Here is a 20,106-nt window from a genome sequence, read left to right as displayed (position 1 = left end):
TTCCCTTTATAAGCCAGCCTCTTCTGTTTATTCTTTCTGGGACTCTAATTTGCTCACATGCAACAAGTAACGTCAGGTATGTTTTTCTCGCTAGCTCATTAGCCAAGCCACTTTGTTGTCATCTTTAGCTCACATGCTAATCATCTTTGTTTTCATTTTTTGTGCCATCGTGCCAAATCTTAGTTCTTTATATTTCCTAGCTTTCACGCTAGCGTCTTTTGTTTCCCTTTTTATTAGCTCCAGTGTTTTTGTTCAGAGCTCACTTTTTGTTAATAAATTTGTTAGATATTACCTTTGTTGTGTTCTTCGTTTGACGCATCCTCGAGGGAATCGAACCCGGTACCACGATGCCGAACCGGCGTTACACAAACTTCACCAATGACTGCATTTGATTGGTGAATCGGAGTCAAACGTCACCAGTGACTGCATTTGATTGGTGAAACAGAGTCAAACGTCACCAGTGACTGCATTTGATTGGTGAAACGCAGGCATGTTATAGATCCTACTTTGAAGGTCTGTCTGACAAACCAAAACAAACAAAGCGTGCATTAACAGATCGATAAAAATCAGTAGCGAGTAGCGAGCTGAATGTAGATAAATGGAGCGGAGTAAAAGTAGCGTTTCTTCTCTATAAATATACTCAAGTAAAAGTAAACGTGCATTAAAACTACTCTTAGAAGTACAATTTATCCCAAAAGTTACTCAAGTAGATGTAACGGAGTAAATGTAGCGCGTTACTACCCACCTCTGCATATTGGCTCTTAATTAGTAATTATTAAATACTTATTAATGCTTATTCTGCATGGCCTTATTACACAACCAGTAAGCCATTAACCTCAATAACCTCAGAATTATTGCTTATTAGTAACCCTAACCCTTATATGTTCCCCCACTGTCCAAATAACTCTAAATTAAGTATTTTTTACTTTAATAAGCAACTACTTAATGGTTAATATGTTCCCCATACTAAAGTGTTACCGTTATGTTTAATATTTATTCAGTAGTAATGTTCATAATGTGACAGTAACTCACTGTCAATTGCTGTATTAGTCCAGAAATGTTGCAGTGTCGGTAAGAAATGTTATCCAGATAATTGTGTCTTCATTTATAACTGAATGATACAGCTACAAAAATTGGAAAATAAATTAAACTGACTTGATCTGTTTGTATCAGGCTTCACGGTGGAAGAGGGGTTAGTGCGTCTGCCTCACAGTACGAAGCTCCTGCAGTTCTGGGTTCAAATCCAGGCTCGGGATCTTTCTGTGTGGAGTTTGCATGTTCTCCCCGTGAATGCGTGGGTTCCCTCCGGGTACTCCGGCTTCCTCCCACCTCCAAAGACATGCACCTGGGGATAGGTTGATTGGCAACACTAAAATTGGCCCTGGTGTTTGAATGTGAGTGTGAATGTTGTCTGTCTATCTGTGTTGGCCCTGCGATGAGGTGGCGACTTGTCCAGGGTGTACCCCGCCTTCCGCCCGATTGTAGCTGAGATAGGCGCCAGCGCCCCCCGCGACCCCAAAAGGGAAAAAGCGGTAGAAAATGGATGGATGTTTGTATCAGCGTTTTATTAATCATATAGCAGATCTACTATCAGATCAGCCCCAGTTCAAAACCTGTGACAGACTGACATTCTGAGTTTCACTTTCATACTCGAAATATTCCACATGCACATTCAGTATCAGGCAGCTGAGTAGGAATGGGTATTGTTTACATTAGAACAGATACGGTACCAATTCCCGCTACCTGCGAATTGACAGTGCTTATTTGTTGGTACGTTTGTGTGTGTTAAAAAATGTTAAGGGCCTACTGAAACCCACTGCTACCGACCACGCAGTCTGATAGTTTATATATCCATCCATCCCATTTTCTACCGCTTATTCCCTTTTTCAATGATGAAATATTAACATTGCAACACATGCCAATAAGGCCTTTTTAGTTTACTAAATTACAATTTTAAATTTCCCGCGAAGTATCCTGTTGAAAACGTCGCGGAATGATGACGCGTGAGCGTGACATCTCGGGTTGTAGCGGACATTATTTTCCAGCCCGATCCAAGTTACAAGTAGTCTGCTTTAATCGCATAATTACACAGTATTCTGGATGCTTGTGTTACTGAATCTTTTGCAATTTGTTCAATTAATGATGGAGAAGTCAAAGTAGAAAGATGGAGGTGGGAAGCGGTGCACTGCAGCTGCCTTTAGCAACACAAACACAGCCGGTGTTTCCTTGTTTGAAATTCCAGAAGGTGAAGCTTTACTATGGAACAGAGCGGTCAAGCAAACATGGTGAGAAAATTGTACTAATAAGTCGGCTCTTACCGTAGACATCAGCGGAGCTTGCGTCCTCCTGCAGCTGCGTGGCTGCCTCCCCTCAAAGACACTGGCGGTCACCACACCCGTGGCCTCACCGCTCCGACTTTCAGGTACTATATAATCTCGCTAAACACTAGTAACACAATAGGCAGATAAGGGATTTCGTAGAATTATCCTAGTAAATGTGTCTAATAACATCTGAATCGCTCTCACTGCCCTCGCCTTTTTTTTCCCTTTTTTTTTCTAGTCCTTCACTCTCATTATCCTCATCCACAAATCTTTCATCCTCGCTCAAATTGATGGGGAAATTGTCGCTTTCTCGGTCGGAATCGCTCTAGCTCAGGCGTGTCAAACTCAAATACAGAGTGGGCCAAAATGTAAAACTTAACAAAGCCGCGGGCCGAGGTTGAACAAATTATTAATAGGGACCCAAACAAGTTTTGCATTGAATATTGAACAAAGCAAGGCTTATATAACTTTATAGTGACATGAAACATCTAGTTTAAAATAATAATAATAATAATAATAACAATTTAAAAATATCAATGGCATATCAAACTAAAATTAAATAAAAATTGTATGCCTCTTTTCTATTTGCAGCCTTCTGATGTACATATCAAAAATAAACTTTTTCCACAGGCTAACAATAAATTTGAAAATAAAATAACAACAATGAATCAAACATTGAAGCCTTGAAGTAGCAAGAGAGAGTGCATGAATAAAACCTTAATTATTGCTCAGTTTGCTACACTGATTTGCTTTAACACTGAATATGGAACAATCAACGCTTACATAACTTAATCATGCAAACGCAACTATCAAAAAACAAACGAAAAAACATCATTGTTACATTAAATTAAAAAATGAAAATAAAATAATAATGCCTCTTTTCCATTTGCAGCCGTCTGAGGTAAATATCAACATTAACGTTTTCACAGGCTAATGAATTCGAAAATAAAATAATGAGGTGGGCGGGGTTGGAGGGACGGGGTGTGTATATTGTAGCGACCCAGAAGAGTTAGTGCTGCAAGGGGGTCTGGGTATTTGTTCTGTATGTTGTGTTCGGTGCGGATGTGTCTGTCATTCTTGTTTGGTGTGGGTTCACAGTGTGGCGCATATTCGTAACAGTGTTAAAGTTGTTCAGACGGCCACCCTCAGTGTGACCTGTATAGCTGTTGACCAAGTATGCATTGCATTCAATTAAGTGTGTGTAAAAGCTGCATATATTACGTGGGTGCGCCGGCACACAGTTTGTATGGAGGAAAAGCGGACGTGACCACAGGTTGTAGAGGATGCTAAAGGCAGTGCCTTTAAGGCACGCCCCCAATATTGTTGTCGAAGTGGAAATCGGGAGAAATTTGGGAGAATGGTTGCCCCGGGCTTCACGGTGGCAGAGGGGATAGTGCGTCTGCCTCACAATACGAAGGTCCTGCAGTCCTGGGTTCAAATCCAGGCTCGGGATCTTTCTGTGTGGAGTTTGCATGTTCTACCCGTGAATGCGTGGGTTCCCCCCGGGTACTCCGGCTTCCTCCCACCTCCAAAGACATGCACCTGGGGTTAGGTTGATTGGCAACACTAAATTGGCCCTAGTGTGTGAATGTGAGTGTGAATGTTGTCTGCCTATCTGTGTTGGCCCTGCGATGAGGTGGCAACTTGTCCAGGGTGTACCCCGCCTTCCGCCCGATTGTAGCTGAGATAGGCGCCAGCGCCCCCCGCGACCCCGAAAGGGAATAAGCGGTAGAAAATGGATGGATGGATGGTTGCCCCGGGAGATTTTCGGGAGGGGCACTGAACTTCAGGAGTCTCCCGGGAAGTATTAGCGGTGAATGCGGTGTTACAGCGGCACTGCCGCTGTATAATACCGGCGGGCCAGCTCTAATGTTAATTTGATATTGCCTCAAGGGCCAAATTAAATCACACGACGGGCCAAATTTGGCCCGCGGGCCAGAGTTTGACACCCATGCTCTAGCTGCTGGTGGCTATGATTGTAAACAATGTGAGGATGTGAGGAGCCCTACAACCCGTGACGTCACACGCACATCGTCTGCTACTTCCGGTACAGGCAAAGCTTTTTTATTAGCGACCAAAAGTTGCGAACTTTATCGTCGATGTTCTCTACTACCAAGCATACCTGCTTTGTTGGTGTTGAAAATTGCAACATCACTTAAAGAAAGTTTTGCTGAGTTCGCCCGGAGTACTGCTTGAGTGATTGTTTCCTTGGGCTAGAGTTTAGTCTGCAACCGGACGTGATAAGCAACAAAGATATCGAAATATGGCACATTTCGATTTTACGTGACTCGATACCTGATAACAGAATTTGATCGTTGCCTAAAAAAGTTCTGAAATCAGTACCCCTCCCTACATGTGTTAATAATACTAATAGTTTTTAATCATATTTGTTTTTATATTGTTTTTATTGGTTTTATATGTATTTATTTTTTGTTTTTATTCAGTCATTGGTGGAGCATAATATTGTTTTTTTTTCTGTTTTTTTTTTTTATATTGTTTTTAACATGGCTGTGCGGCACTTTGGAAACGTTACTGTTGTTTAAATATGCTATATAAATACAGTGGATTGGATTAATAAGGGAGTTGGATGTGAAATCAACATATGACATTCATACCTCAATGTATTCTCAACATCACATCAAAATCTGTGTGAAAAAACCCACAATGCCGCAACGTCCCTCTGTGCCGGACACAGGTTGATACAAATAAACGACCCATTGCTTATGCAACCATTTTGCGGGATCCCTGTGTGACAGAGGTCAGTGTTGGGAAATTGCCAGGTGCCTTGCTGGAGCCCTTTTTATACAGAAAACGGCATGATGATGACAGTGTCGTGAGAAACTGAGAGCTGTTGTGTCAATATGTGGTCTCAGGCCTCACGTGGGAGGTGAGGGCCAACCAGCATCACTACCACAAACGACAGCAGAAGAAATCCTTCCTGTTCTTCCGTTGGGGACGATCATCGGTGAGTGACACCTCATTCCCGTCTATGGCGCTGACGGATTCGGCTTTTTAATCGTATGCTGTAATTTTCCTGTTGCCAGGACAACGTGGTGCGCAGCTACAAGTACTCCGTGCTCACTTTCCTGCCCCTGACGCTGTTTGAGCAGTTCCAGCAACCGGCCAATCTCTACTTCCTCTTCATGGTGGTGTTGCAGGTCGGTTCGGCGTCTCCTCCAGTGTCTGTCACCTCCTAACTATGGCAGGGGTGGGCAAACTACAGCCCGAGGGCCGCATACGGCTCGTTTGGTCCCTTTAATCCGGCCCCCAAAATTAAGCAAAGATCTGTTTTGAGAATTGCCACAACAAAACTGATACTAGACTTCAATGCACTGGCGAAAAAGGGTGATCAACAATCACTCAATCAATCAATCTATGTTTATTTATATAGCCCTAAATCACAAGTGTTTCTTCATATTCATTTTCAAGAATTTGAAGAAAACAAAAGTTATGACAAATTCCATGGTACCTCATGGACCTGTGACTGTTAATGGAAATGAAATTGATGAAGTTAATGAATACATCTATCTGGGACAGAGATTTAGCCTGAAAGAAAAGAGTCAAGAACAGGAGATAGGGAGGAGAATTAGATCGGGCTGGTGCCAATATGGAAAACTGAGCAACATCATGAGAGGAGGAATATCGTTAAGCCTAAAAAGAAAGGTCTTTAATCAATGCGTGTTACCAACCATGACATATGGAGCTGAAACCTGGGCATTGTCGAATAAAATGGAAAAGAAAATAGCAGCAGCACAACACAACATGGAAAGAAATATGCTCGGAATCACACATAAAGACAGAAAAACAAATGAATGGGTGAGAAAACAAACGCAAGTCCAAGACATTATGAAAACTATCAAATTAAATAAGTGGAAGTGGGCTGGGCGTATCAGTAGGAGAATAGATAATAGATGGACTTCCCTAATGACATCATGGAGACCCATGGATGGGAGCAGAAATAGAGGAAGACAGAGAGTGAGATGGCGAGATGAAATAGACAAATATTGGGGAACAGTGCAGTGGCAGGGAGCAGCTGGAGATCGTTCACTATGGCAGAAACATGCTGAGGCTTTCGTCCAGCAGTGGACTGACAACGGCTGATGATGAAGATGATGAAATCACAAGTGTCTCAAAGGGCTGCACAAGCCACAACGACATCTGCGGTACAGAGCCCACATAAGGGCAAAGAAAAACTCACCCCAGTGGGATGTCGGTGACAATGACTGAGAAACCTTGCCTGAAGGAACTCTCCTGAAGGAATCAATAAAGTACTATCTATTTATATGTGCATGAACACCCCACCTGTCTAGGGGAGACCGAAAGCAATGGATGTTGAGCGGGCCTAGCATGATATTGTGAAAGTCCAGTCAATAGTGGATCCAAGATAACAGTGAGAGTCCAGTCCATAGTGGATCCAGTATATTAGCGAGAGTCCCATCCATAGTGGAGCGAGCAGGAGACTATCCCAAGCGGAGACGGGTCACCAGCGCAGAGATGTCCCCAATCGATGCACAGGCAAGCGGTCCATCCCAGGTCCTGACTCTGGACAGCCAGAACGCCCACCCCCCCCCAGCCCACCTCCACAAGGGAGAGGGGGGCAGAGGAGAAAATAAAATAAACGGCAGATCAACTGGTCTAAAAAGGGGGTCGATTTAAAGCAGGGATGCCCATTACGTCGATCGCGAGCTACCGGTCGATCGTGGAGGGTGTGTCAGTCGATCGCAAAGCAAGCATTAAAAAAATAAACCTAAACATTTGTGATCACCAATCTTTACTACGACGTCACTTTCGTCACTTGATTGACATTCACGGCACCCGAGGGTCTTCTGAGATGACGCTGGCTGCTGCCAGATCATTATTAAGCAAACATGAGCGAGAGGAGGGCGAGAAACACTTTTTATTTCAACACTGTCGCGCCGTACCTGCTGTCAAAACCCCTAAAGACAGACTGCACAGTTGCTGTCTTCACGATAAAAGCCATGCTTCATCCTGCCTGGGCTAACTTAAAAAGAGTCTCAGAAAGCTAGCGTGCACAAGTTAGCAAGCTACGGAGTTGGCCGCCAATGTATTTCTTGCAAAACGTATAAAAAGGAGTATGGAAGCTGGACAAATAAGACGCCAAAGACTAACCACTTTCATGTGGTATTGGACAGAGAGGAGGAATTTTTTTCTCCTCCATTCGAAAACGTGGACGTTATCAGCACTACTGTCTGATTCCAAACAATGTGAGTCATCAGAATCAGGTACTACACCAACTTATATTCTTGTCTCCATAAAACAAAATAAATCTATATGTGTTAAACATGCTTGTGTTATCTTTAAACACCTTTAACGTGTTAACAAAAACGTCTCTTTCATAAATAATTTAATATAAATTGCATACATGAATGAGGTAGATTCCTTGGACTCGGTCAACTGAAAAGTAGCTCGCCTGCAGAAAAAGTGTGTGCACGCCTGATTTAAAGGCTAGAGTGAATGAGTTTTAAGATGGGACTTAAATGCTTCTACTGAGGTACCATCTCAAACTGTTACCGGGACGGCATTCCAGAGTACTGGATCCCGAATAGAAAGCGCTCTATAGCCTGGGCTATGGTAATCACTAATAAGTCGGAGTTCTTTGAACGCAGATTTCTTGCCGGGACATATGGTACAATACAATCGGCAAGATAGGATGGAGCTAGACCGTGTAGTACCGTATTTTTCGGACCATAAGTCGCTCCGGAGTATAAGTCGCACCTGCCGAAAATGCATAATAAAGAACGAAAAAAACATTTATGAGTCGCATTTTTGGGTAAATTTATTTGATAAAACCCAACACCAAGAATAGACATTTGAAAGGCAATTTAAAATAAATAAATAATGAACAACAGGCTGAATAAGTGTACGTTATATGACACATAAATAACCAACTGAGAAGGTGCCTGGTATGTTAACGTAACATATTATGGTAAGAGTCATTCAAATAACTATAATATATAGAACATGCTATACCTTTACCAAACAATCTGTCACTCCTAATTGCTAAATCCGATGAAATCTAATACGTCTAGTCTCTTACGTGAATGACCTAAATATTATTTGATATTTTATGGTAACATGTTAATAATTTCACACATAAGTCGCTCCTGAGTATAAGTCGCACCCCCGGCCAAACTATGAAAAAAACTGCGACTTATAGTCCGAAAAATACGGTATTTTATACGTAAGTAGTAAAACCTTAAAGTCACATCTTAAGTGATGAAACTTTCTTGTTCTGGTCAAAAGTCTAGCAGCCGCATTTTGTACCAACTGTAATCGTTTATTGCTAGACATAGGGAGTCCAGAAAATAATACAGGTTTCAACACTGCTCCCCTAAAAGAGAATGTAAGAGTTAACCCTTTAATACTATTTGTATGTTTATTTGATGTTCTGCCATCAGTGTGTGAATGTGTGTGTGAATGGGTGAATGTGGAAATAGTCTCAAAGTGCTTTGAGTACCATGAAGGTAGAAAAGCGCTATACAAGTATAAACCATTTACCATTTAAAATATATGGATTATGATTGAAATAGCCCATGTTTGAGAAGCTCGCTCTTAGTTTCAACAGATTTGATATGCTTTGAAATTGTCACATGCTTGCCTGGCCTGTCTGTCGAATTGCCAAAGCCAATGTGGCCCCCGAGCCAAAAAGTTTGCCCACCCAACCCTGAATTATGGTAATCAGTTAGGTTTATATCGAACATGCATACGGTTAAAATATGGTACATCACACATTTCCAGTTTCTGATTACAGTCGGTCCAATAAGGAGTAGGAAGAAGCAGAGCTTACTTAATCATAGCCCATTTCCATTTCAGAGCATATTTAAAAGATTTGTTGGTTCTCTTCCTGTGCTGAATTTGAATCAAACAAATTATATAATAAAAGTTAGTTAAAGTACCACTAAGTCACACACTAGGTATAGTGAAATTACCCTCTGCATTTGACCCATCCCCTTGTTCCACCCGCTGGGATGTGAGGGGAGTAGTGAGCAGCAGCAGTGGCCATGCTCGGAAATCATTTGTGGTGATTCAACCCCCAATTCCAACCCTTGATGCTGAGTGCCAAGCAGGGGGATTAATGTGTCCCATTTTTTGGTACGACTCGGCCGGAGTTTGAACTCACGACCCACTGATCTCAGGGCGGACACTCTAACCACCAGGCCACTGAGCAGCTATATTAAATGAGTAAATAAAAAAATACATGAATAAATAAATGACCATTGAATTACAATGGAAATGACAAAAAGGGGATTTGAAGAGATTTCTGAACCTGTACCATTGTTACGTTCCCTGATGGCTCTGAGTCTAGGGATCGTAGTATAACGCATCATAAAAGTGCATAAAGTAAATGAGGTGTACTGTATATTAAAGACAACGAAGCCAAGAAATGAAAACAAAAGTAGTGTTATGGAAAGGTAACCATGGGATGGGGGTTAAAACAAAACACAACACTAGCCTAGCTTGGGAATACATGTGCTGTCAAACGAATGAATAAAACATACCAAAAGACACCTCTGACAATGAAAGGTAAACTTACTAACTAAAGCTATTTAATATTTAATTAGAATTAACCAAAAAGCAACCTACCAACTATAGCCAGAGAGGGAATCCAAAACCTACAAGCTTCAATGTCTCTATACACAAACAAGGTCTACATGTGTAGTGTTTAGAGGCCTCTGTCTAACCTTTCCCAAAACTAGGCTGCACACTATACAGTAGTGATTGGTCCGGCAAGCAGGGGTGGGTAGAGTAGCCAGAAATTGTACTCAAGTAAGAGTACTGTTACTGTTACTTTAGAGATGTATTACTCAAGTAAAAGTAAGGACTAGTCACCCAAATATATACTTGAATAAAAGTAACAAGTATGTTGTGAAAAAACTACTCAAGTACTGAGTAACTGATGAGTAACTTGTTTGTTTTATGATGACGGCAACAAATAATGCACAAAAACATAAAAATAGCAATGAACAAATTCAGAGCCAGGAATATCTCTTAAGCAACTAAAACAATAATATATATATTAAATAATATATATTTAGTTTTACACTGCATTGGAAAAACATTTGAAAATGAATTTTATCTTTGCAACCTCATTATACTATTGGCTAACTTTTATATTCATAAATGTAAGTTCCTCAATACCCGACCTGTTTTTTGGGCCTTTAAAAAAGATTTGGAACTCTACATTAAAACACTTTACCTCTAACAACCAAAAACTTGTGAAAACAATGATGCTGTGTTCCAAATTTAAGTTATTTACTGAGATTGAGTGAGCCTGTGGCTTTGCAATTTGTTTATTTAATATATATGTATATTCTTTTCTGCATTCTATTTTAGTTACTTTGAATTTTTAACCACCTGGCGCTTTTTTGTACGTTTTTTGTACTGTTTTGTACTGTTTTTGTACTTACTTTGATTATTATTTTCAACTGGTTGTAAATGTCGAAATGTATAAATAAAGGTTTATTTAAAAAAAAAAGTGTGCAGTTAATCATGTGACCGCCTGGCTCAGTTTGATTGGTGAAACAGAGTCAAACCTCACCAGTGACTGCATTTGATTGGTTAAACGGAGCCAAACGTCACCAGTGACTGCATTTGATTGGTGAAACAGAGTCAAACGTCACCAGTGACTCCGTTTGATTGGTGAAACGCAGGCATGTGGTAGATCCTACTTTGAAGGTCTGTCTGACAAACCAAAACAAAAAAAATTTGCATTAACAGATCGATAAAAATCAGTAGCGAGTAGCGAGCTGAATGTAGATAAATGGAGCGGAGTAAAAGTAAAGGTTCTTCTCTATAAATATACTCAAGTAAAAGTAAAAGTATATTACATTAGAATTACTCTTAGAAGTACAATTTACCCCAAAAGTTACTCAAGTAGATGTAACGGAGTAAATGTAGCGCGTTTCTACCCACCTCTGCCGGCAACACCTATGCATCGGCGCATGCGTCCAGCTCATAAAGCAAAACCCTGTGTCGGTGCGCGTACCGCTTCTAGAAAGTCACGTGACCGATCATGAGCTGTTTCGGTCACGTGACCGATACGCGAACTGTGTCGAACTGACGCCTGCTCGCCAAACTATGTTTATAAGGAAGCGCATCTGTCAACGAGATGCTGCTGCCAACAGAATCGACGCACTTCTGTCGTTGGTCATTTGTAATTTATTGTCGTCGTCGATCATGGAGCAACCTCAAGCAAAAAGAAAGATATATGCCGTGAAATAATAACTAAGAAGAGAAATCGTCTCAAATGTAATACGTTGGAAAAACTATTTTTTTAAATAAAATGTTATGATACGTGTTCACATTATTTATTAACTGTATCTAAAAAAAATTAAAAATATTTTAATTTAAATGAATAGGCCCTGCGATGAGATAGCGACTTGTCCAGGGTGTACCCCGCCTTCCGCCCGATTGTAGCTGAGATAGGCGCCAGCGCCCCCCGCGACCCCAAAAGGGAATAAGCGGTAGGAAATGGATGGATGGATGGATATGAAATAATCCTAAATGAAATACATATATTATTGTACATACTAGGTCAATGGTTCTCAACCTTTTTTCAGTGATGTACCCCCGGTGAACTTTTTTTTTTATTCAAGTACCCCCTAATCAGAGCAAAGCATTTTTGGTTGAAAAAAAGAGATAAAGAAGTAAAATACAGCACTATGTCATCTGTTTCTGATTTATTAAATTGTATAACAGTGCAAATTATTGCTCATTTGTAGTAGTCTTTCTAGAACTATTTGGAAAAATGATATAAAAATAACTAAAAACTTTTTGAAAAATAAACAAGTGATTCAATTATAAATAAAGATTTCTACACATAAAAGTAATCATCAACTTAAAGTGCCCTCTTTGGGGATTGTAATAGAGATCCTTCTGGATACATGAACTTAATTTTAAACATTTCTTCACAAAAAAAGAAATCTTTAACATCAATATTTATGGAACATGTCCACAAAAAATCTAGCTGTCAACACTGAATATTGCATTGTTGCATTTCTTTTCACAGTTTATGAACTTACATTCATATTTTGTTGAAGTATTATTCAATAAATATATTTATCAAGGATTTTGCAACTGTTGCTATTTTTAGAATATTTAAAAAAAATCTCATGTACCCCTTGACATACCGTCAAGTACCCCCAGGGGTACGCGCCCCCCCATTTGAGAACCACTATACTAGGTCATAAAATCAGTTTCAGTTGAGCCGGTCCATAGGTTGCCTGTAGGGATTTTTAATTTCCAGCAGATTTCAGTATTTAGTGACACAGTATTGACACAGTATCAATACAGTTTTGCAATGTGTCGAAACGCTTCATGACACCTCATCAACCCATCGCTTTACAGATATTTACAACACACAGACCGTTGAAAGGTAAAAATAAAAGCAGACAAAAAAAAAACGGGTGACACAGGTTAAGCAAAGAGCTTAACAAAAACAAAGTGACGTCAAAGACAAAGTAGATCCCACAATAGCAAAGTCAAGTAAAGTCTATCAAGGCCACAACATAGCATGGCAGGAAAAGAATCAACCTGATCCAGTGGTGAGCAGGTGGTTTTAAGCAGGATGGGAGGTTGAATGTTGGACCGGGATTGGCTGGCTGATTAACAGGTGAAATCAGGAGCAGCTGGGAACAGAAACCAGTTGATTGGCACCAGAGGCAGTGAATGAGTGTGACCTGTAGAAAGAATAGGGGAAGAAACACAAACAAACCAGCACTACGTGGAACGTAACAACCAAACATTAGTAACCCATCAGTTCAAGCGAGTACATTTGCAAACAAAATGAAATATGCAAAAGTTGTACCATTTTGTAAGAATGGAGACAAACACCAACTTACAAACTACAGACCTGTTTCTGAACCTTCGCAATGTTAAAAAATGTATTAAAGAACTTTTTGATAACAAATTCGACAAATTCATAACCAGACAACCAATATGGAGACACAGCCAGCATTTCAATATCAATGGCATTAATGGTGTAGTGGCATAAAACACTGAAAGTGATTGTTCCTATAACCCCTTTGTTTCAAATGTTTGTTTCACTTGGGGCGCGGGCATCTTGTCTGACTCACACCTTTTACACAGCCTTCCTTGTCACGTATTCTTCCTTTTCCCGCTTTCCCTCCACTAATTCAAGCTGATCCAGCAGCGATATTGAAGATTGTTTTATTTACAATAATTAAGGAACAGAATACTCAGGAAACAAAATAAATGGTAGCTTATATAAAGCCGAGGTCTACAGACAGGTGAGGTCTACAGACAGGTGAGGTCAAAGACGGTATGCTGGTGCCCGACTGCCAATCACGCACCCAGCGCGCTCCTGCCCCTTATAGGCCTGCGTGGGAACTTTTCGCCACCTGCAAAGGGTGCACACTGACATACACGCATGAATCACTCAAAAACAATAAAATAAACATAAGTTCAAGTATGGCCCTCTATTTGGCTCCTACAAATGGCGATAACAGAATAGGAAATAACGGAAGAGGGCTTCACGGTGTCAGAGGGGTTAGTGCGCCTGCCTCACAATACGAAGTTCCTGCAGTCCTGGGTTCAAATCCAGGCTCGGGAACTTTCTGTGTGGAGTTTGCATGTTCTCCCCCTGAATGCGTGGGTTCCCTCCGGGTACTCCGGCTTCCTCCCACTTCCAAAGACATGCACCTGGGGATAGGTTGATTGGCAACACTAAATTGGCCCTAGAGTGTGAATGTGAGTGTGAATGTTGTCTGTCTATCTGTGTTGGCCCTGCGATGAGGTGGCGACTTGTCCAGGGTGTACCCCGCCTTCCACCCGATTGTAGCTGAGATAGGCACCAGCGCCCCCCGCGACCCCAAAAGGGAATAAGCGGTAGAAAATGGATGGGGATGGATGGAAATAACGGAAGATATTACCAATGCAAAAGATGGTAAACAGTGTGCAGCTGCTGTGTTTATAGGTCTAACAAAACACTTGACACAATTAACCATAATATCCATCCATCACACCCTGGACAAGTCGCCACCTCATCGCAGGGCCAACACAGATAGACGGACAACATTCACACTCACATTCACACACTTTGGCTAATTTAGTGTTGCCAATCAACCTATCCCCAGGTGCTTTGGGCGGTGGCAGGAAGCCGGAGTACCCGGAGGGAACCCCCGCAGTCACGGGGAGAACATGCAAACTCCACACAGGAATCCTGATATCTTGATTTACAAATCTACAAAATTTACAAATTTCCATCCATCCATCATCTTCCGCTTATCCGAGGTCGGGTCGCGGGGGCAACAGCCTAAGCAGGGAAACCCAGACTTCCCTCTCCCCAGCCACTTCGTCTAGCTCTTCCCGGGGGATCCCGAGGCGTTCCCAGGCCAGCCGGGAGACATAGTCTTCCCAACGTGTCCTGGGTCTTCCCCGTGGCCTCCTACCAGCTGGACGTGCCCTAAACACCTTCCTAGGGAGGCGTTTGGGTGGCATCCTGACCAGATGCCCAAACCACCTCATCTGGCTCCTCTCGATGTGAAGGAGCAGCGGATTTACTTTGAGTCCCTCCCGGATGGCAGAGCTTCTCACCCTATCTCTAAGGGAGAGCCCCGCCACACGGCGGAGGAAACTCATTTCGGCCGCTTGTACCCGTGATCTCATCCTTTCGGTCATGACCCAAAGCTCATGACCATAGGTGAGGATGGGAACGTAGATCGACCGGTAAATTGAGAGCTTTGCCTTCCGGCTCAGCTCCTTCTTCACCACAATTTTACAAATTTACAAAATAATAATAATACGACTCCTTTAATGCGCCCTATAGTCCGGTATGCTAATATAGTAATAAAAGATAAAGAATAGCCCATTCATCGGCAGGGCGCCTTTTAATCCGGTGCGCAACTGGCCTCCAGCGTATGTATCAGTGAGACTGCAAGTACGCGACTCTTACACCATTTCGTCACACCTAGTGTGACAAAATTATTCTCTGCCTTTAACCCATCGCTCTTGATCACCCCCTGGGAGGTGAGAGGAGCAGTGAGCAGCAGCTCTGCCCGCGCCCGGGAATCATTTTTGGTGATAAAACCCCCACGCTTGATGCGGAGTGTCAAGCGGGGGGGGGGGGGTATAAAGGATCCCATTTTTGTAGTCTTTGGTATGACTCGGCCGGGGTTTGAACTCACAACCTACCGATCTCAGGGCGGACACTAGCCACTAGGCCACTGAAAAGGTGGATAATTAAAAGGGATAGATTGAAATTGACACACCCATGGATCATGTTTTGTTTTGGTCATGTTCGGTTTGGTTTTTTGGACATTTGGTTCTGTCTTTTCACTTTCTGGTTTGTTTTGTTACCATAGCTACTCATTAGTTTCCCCTAGTCGCGCCCCGATCATCAGCCTCTCATTACCACTGCTACTATTTAAGGATTTTACTTTCTGTCCATCAGTCTGGGATTTTTGCATGTGCTTGCCTTCATGCCTTCACGATTACCTGCTACGCACCCTGCTATCCTAGTGTTTTTATTTTAGTTGTTCATAGTTCTGCCACAGTGCAAGTTTAAGTTTATAGTTTATCGTCTTTCATGCCATCGAGCAGGTGTTTTGTTTTCCTGTTTGTATTTTTGTAGCCAAGCTTTGTACCTCTTTGTGAGCGCCCTTAGTTCGATTATTTTTGTATTTAGTATTCAAATAAACCATGTACTTACACTCTCGTTTGGCTCGTCCCGTATCCTCTCTGCATCGAAGAAGCAAAAATAACCACAGTCCAGGCTTGACACAAATGTAGGGATGTCCGATAATATTGGACTGCCAATATTATCGGCCTATAAATGCTTTAAAATGTAATATCAGAAATTATCTGTATTGGTTTCAGAATTATCGGTATTGGTTTGAAGAAGTAAAATGTATGACTTTTTAAAACACCGCTGTGTACAAGGACATAAGGAGAGGTACAATAAACCTTAAAGGCACTTCCTTTGCATGCCGGCCCAGTCACATAATATCTACGGCTTTCCACACATACAAGTGAATGCATTGCATACTTGGTCAACAGCCATACAGGTCACACTGAGGGTGGCCGTATAAACAACTTTAACACCGTTAAAAATATGTGCCACACTGCGAACCCACACCAAAAACATTTCGGGAGAACATCCACACCGTAACACAACATAAACACAACAGAACAAATCCCCAGAACCCCTTTCAGCACTAACTCTTCTGGGATGCTACAATATACATCCCCCCCCGCCACTCCCAGGCTGCTGTTTTGAGGCATGTTAGAAAAAATTATGCACTTTGTGACTTCAATAATAAATATGGCAGTGCCATCTTAAAGTACCAATGATTGTCACACAGACACTAGGTGTGGCGAAATGTGTCCTCTGCATTTGACCCATCCCCTTGTTCACCCCCTGGGAGGTGAGGGGAGCAGTGGGCAGCAGCGGTGCCGCCCCCGGGAATCATTTGTGGTGATTTAACCCCCAATTCCAACCCTTGATGCTGAGTGCCAAGCAGGGAGGTAATGGGTCCCATTTTTATAGTCTTTGGTATGACTCGGCCGGGTTAGCATTTTTTTCCATAACTTGAGTTGAATTATTTTGGAAAAACCTCATTTCATTGTTTATTGCATCCAGCGGGGCATCACAACAATATCAGGCATAATAATATGTTGATATCGATATCGGTTAATATCGCAATCGGTAACTAAGAGTTGGACAATATCGGAATATCGGATACCAGCAAAAAAAAGTCATTATTGGACATCTTTATTAAAACGCATTCATTAAGATGCAGTCATCAAAAGATGGCGAGCCATATATTCCTTATACCTGTGCTCGATTGTGTTGGTTCAGTCCAGTATTTCGGTCAGGCTTTCCCCTGACAGTTTGTCCATGCTTTAATGTTTTCCTCTGCATTTGTCTGTTTCCTCTGTGTTTAGTATCTCCTGTCTTTAGTTCCTGTCTACTGCTCTTATTTTGTCAGCTTTCTGTCTTATTCCCTGAGTGCTGTGTTCCTCCTCAGCTGCGGCTGATTGGCACCTGGCCACACCTGTTGCCAATCAGCCTGCTCCTATTTGTACCTGCTTTGTCTTGTGTCAGTTGCTGGATCATTGTATTGTATTGTCATTTGTATTGTCGTTGCCTCATATCACTCTTGTGTCTTTGCTACTTGTCGTGTCTGGCATCATTTTAGCTATTACCTGTCGTGCTACATCTTCTTCTGGTCGTCGTAGCGGTAAGCTGTTTTTGTTAGCCATTAGCTATTCCCAGTTTTTCTGTTTGTTATCCTCTAGCTTCCATGCTAAAGTTCCGTTTTGTTTTCTAGCTTCCAGTGCTAGCTCCCTTAGTTTGTTATTCCGCCCACGTGCGTGCTTTTTGTTTGTTCTTGTGTAGTTTTAATTAAATCATGTTTTCCTGCTCAATGCCTGCCTCCTTCTCTGCATCTTGGGGTTCATCACCAACTAACTCTGACAATTTCACACTTTGCTTTGTTGTGTGTCTCCCAGTCTATTCCCATCATCTCGTCCATCGCGTGGTACATCTCCGTCGTGCCGGTGCTCATCATTCTCTCCGTGAAAGGCATGAAGGACCTCATTAACGACATGGTGAGACCGCCAGCTCTACTTGAATTCCCCTGGGCAGGTCCCTGAACACACCATCCAAAATATATGAGCACCGCCGTGCATGGGTTTACACACTCTTTTTTTTTTTTCCCTCTTCTCCCTCGTCCTCATTGACTCCTCGTCCTCTCCTCATTGACCAAACTAGTCATCCCAGTAGCATTACTTCCCTCCCCGCTCTCATTAAAGCTATTGCTCTTAAATGCAAGGGTGATGTTTTGCATGCAGAATTCTCCGGTTGAGTGCATCACTGAGTTACGGCCATTAGGAGCCCCGGCTGAAACGCTTGCTTGACCCCTCTCTATTGACTAATCATTTAGCAAGGGTGTAAATCTCCGGGCTGGTGTCACCGCCGGGCCGCCGTAATGGCGTCTCTACTTTCCCCTGTCCAGCCTCTTCTTTTCCCTCTGTGTCCATCACTACCTTTCCCCTCTGGTAATATCATCACCCTCTCTCACCTCACCTCTCCTCGGTGGTTTCCAGGCAAGGAGAGGCAGTGACTCTGCGATCAACTCCCGACCCTGTGACGTGCTCGTCTCCCAGAGGTGAGGACAAAGACGGAGGGGTGATCCTCCCAGGACTCGGCACTTTGAAACAGCCTTCTAATGAAGCTCTAATGAAGTGTGAATGAGTGAAACCGACGGTGGTCTCTCCAGAGCGCAGCGCCAAGCATTTTTCACGGAAAACAAGAGACGAGATCGAGCGATCTCTCGGCGTGACATTTGATCATTTGATTGATTCAGAGAGTGGTTCAGTGTCAATGCTGAACAAAAAAAAAAAAAAAATCACCTAATACAGGTGTCGGGAACCTTTTGGGCTGAGAGAGCCATGGAAGCCAAATACTTTAAATGTATTTCCGTGAGAGCCATATCATATTTTTTAACACTGAATCTAACTAAATCCCATCTTGTTATTTTTAATTACACTTTTGTTCTGAAACTAACCATCCATCCATCCATTTTTCTACCGCTTATTCCCTTTTGGGGCCGCGGGGGGCGCTGGCGCCTATCTCAGCTACAATCGGGCGGAAGGCGGGGTACACCCTGGACAAGTCGCCACCTCATCGCAGGGCCAACACAGATAGACAGACAACATTCACACTCACATTCACACACTAGGGCCAATTTAGTGTTGCCAATCAACCTATCCCCAGGTGCATGTCTTTGGAGGTGGGAGGAAGCCGGAGTACCCGGAGGGAACCCACGCATTCACGGGGAGAACATGCAAACTCCACACAGAAAGATCCCGAGCCTGGATTTGAACCCAGGACTGCAGGACCTTCGTATTGTGAGGCAGACGCACTAACCCCTCTGCCACCGTGAAGCCCCTGAAACTAACCAATAATAAATAAAATACTTCTTACCATGAATGCGACTTCTTGAACAGTAGATATTTTGACACTGTGATTACCAGCGTAATTAGGTAGGTAGGTAGGTATTGTTATTGGCCAAGTACAACTTTGTTGATTGACTGATTGACTTGATTAGACAAACAAACAGTGTTTAGGGTCACAGAACAGCTACGGGGGAAAAAAATCCAGAGCAAAGCATATATACGTATCACGACATACAACTCCAGACTTGCAACAGAGCGGGGGAGTGGGGGATACGGTGGCAGGCTGCAGCTCTTCAGGCACTGCCCAGCCATCCATCACCCCTAAGGGATTCGCATCAAGGGTGTTCAATGAATTATTCATTACTTATCGTGTTCAGGAATGTCAGCTAAGATTTATCTTGAGAGCCAGATGCAGTCATCAAAAGAGCCACACCTGGCTCGAGAACCATAGGTTGCCTACCCCTGACCTAATAAAACAACACAACACAATAAAACTACAACCCTGGCATTTAAGGATGGAACAAAACATGATATAATTGCAATCCTACTAATGCTACTTTGAATAAACAAAAAACGTGTAAAAGTCGAGACCACCACGTTATTGTGCCTTCCGGAAATAAAATACAAATATTTTGTGAATGCTGGGACACGGTTATGTAGAAATAGCGATGCATCAGCTCCACGCTCTTTTAATGTCTTCCATATCCTCTGTGTTCTTTCAATGTTTCCCTCTTGTTTTCATGTTGTTATGGTCTCCAAAAAAATAAGAATCCAAGTGCGGATCAGTAAAAAAACCTCTATTTAACAACCAAAAATCACTGGAGAAAATGCAAACCCCGTTTCC

At 42.4% G+C, this 20,106-nt stretch overlaps 1 protein-coding gene across 1 annotated transcript in view; it reads left to right on the top strand.

Annotated features, from left to right (window-relative positions):
- The first annotated feature begins 4,985 nt into the window (after positions 1 to 4,985).
- The window catches only part of atp8b3 (ATPase phospholipid transporting 8B3), a 51,997-nt gene continuing 36,876 nt past the window's right edge, over positions 4,986 to 20,106 (top strand). Inside the window, exons 1-5 of the mRNA XM_061887788.1 lie at positions 4,986 to 5,016; positions 5,195 to 5,286; positions 5,366 to 5,479; positions 17,814 to 17,912; positions 18,411 to 18,472. Of these exons, the coding sequence (XP_061743772.1) occupies positions 4,986 to 5,016; positions 5,195 to 5,286; positions 5,366 to 5,479; positions 17,814 to 17,912; positions 18,411 to 18,472 (398 nt within the window). The remainder of the gene's footprint in view (positions 5,017 to 5,194; positions 5,287 to 5,365; positions 5,480 to 17,813; positions 17,913 to 18,410; positions 18,473 to 20,106) is intronic.

Source organism: Nerophis ophidion, linkage group LG26 (assembly GCF_033978795.1).
Source record: "Nerophis ophidion isolate RoL-2023_Sa linkage group LG26, RoL_Noph_v1.0, whole genome shotgun sequence".
In the NCBI taxonomy this organism is placed as follows: domain Eukaryota; kingdom Metazoa; phylum Chordata; class Actinopteri; order Syngnathiformes; family Syngnathidae; genus Nerophis; species Nerophis ophidion.
Note: the sequence above shows the minus strand (reverse complement) of the source record. Positions and strands in the feature narration are given on the sequence as shown.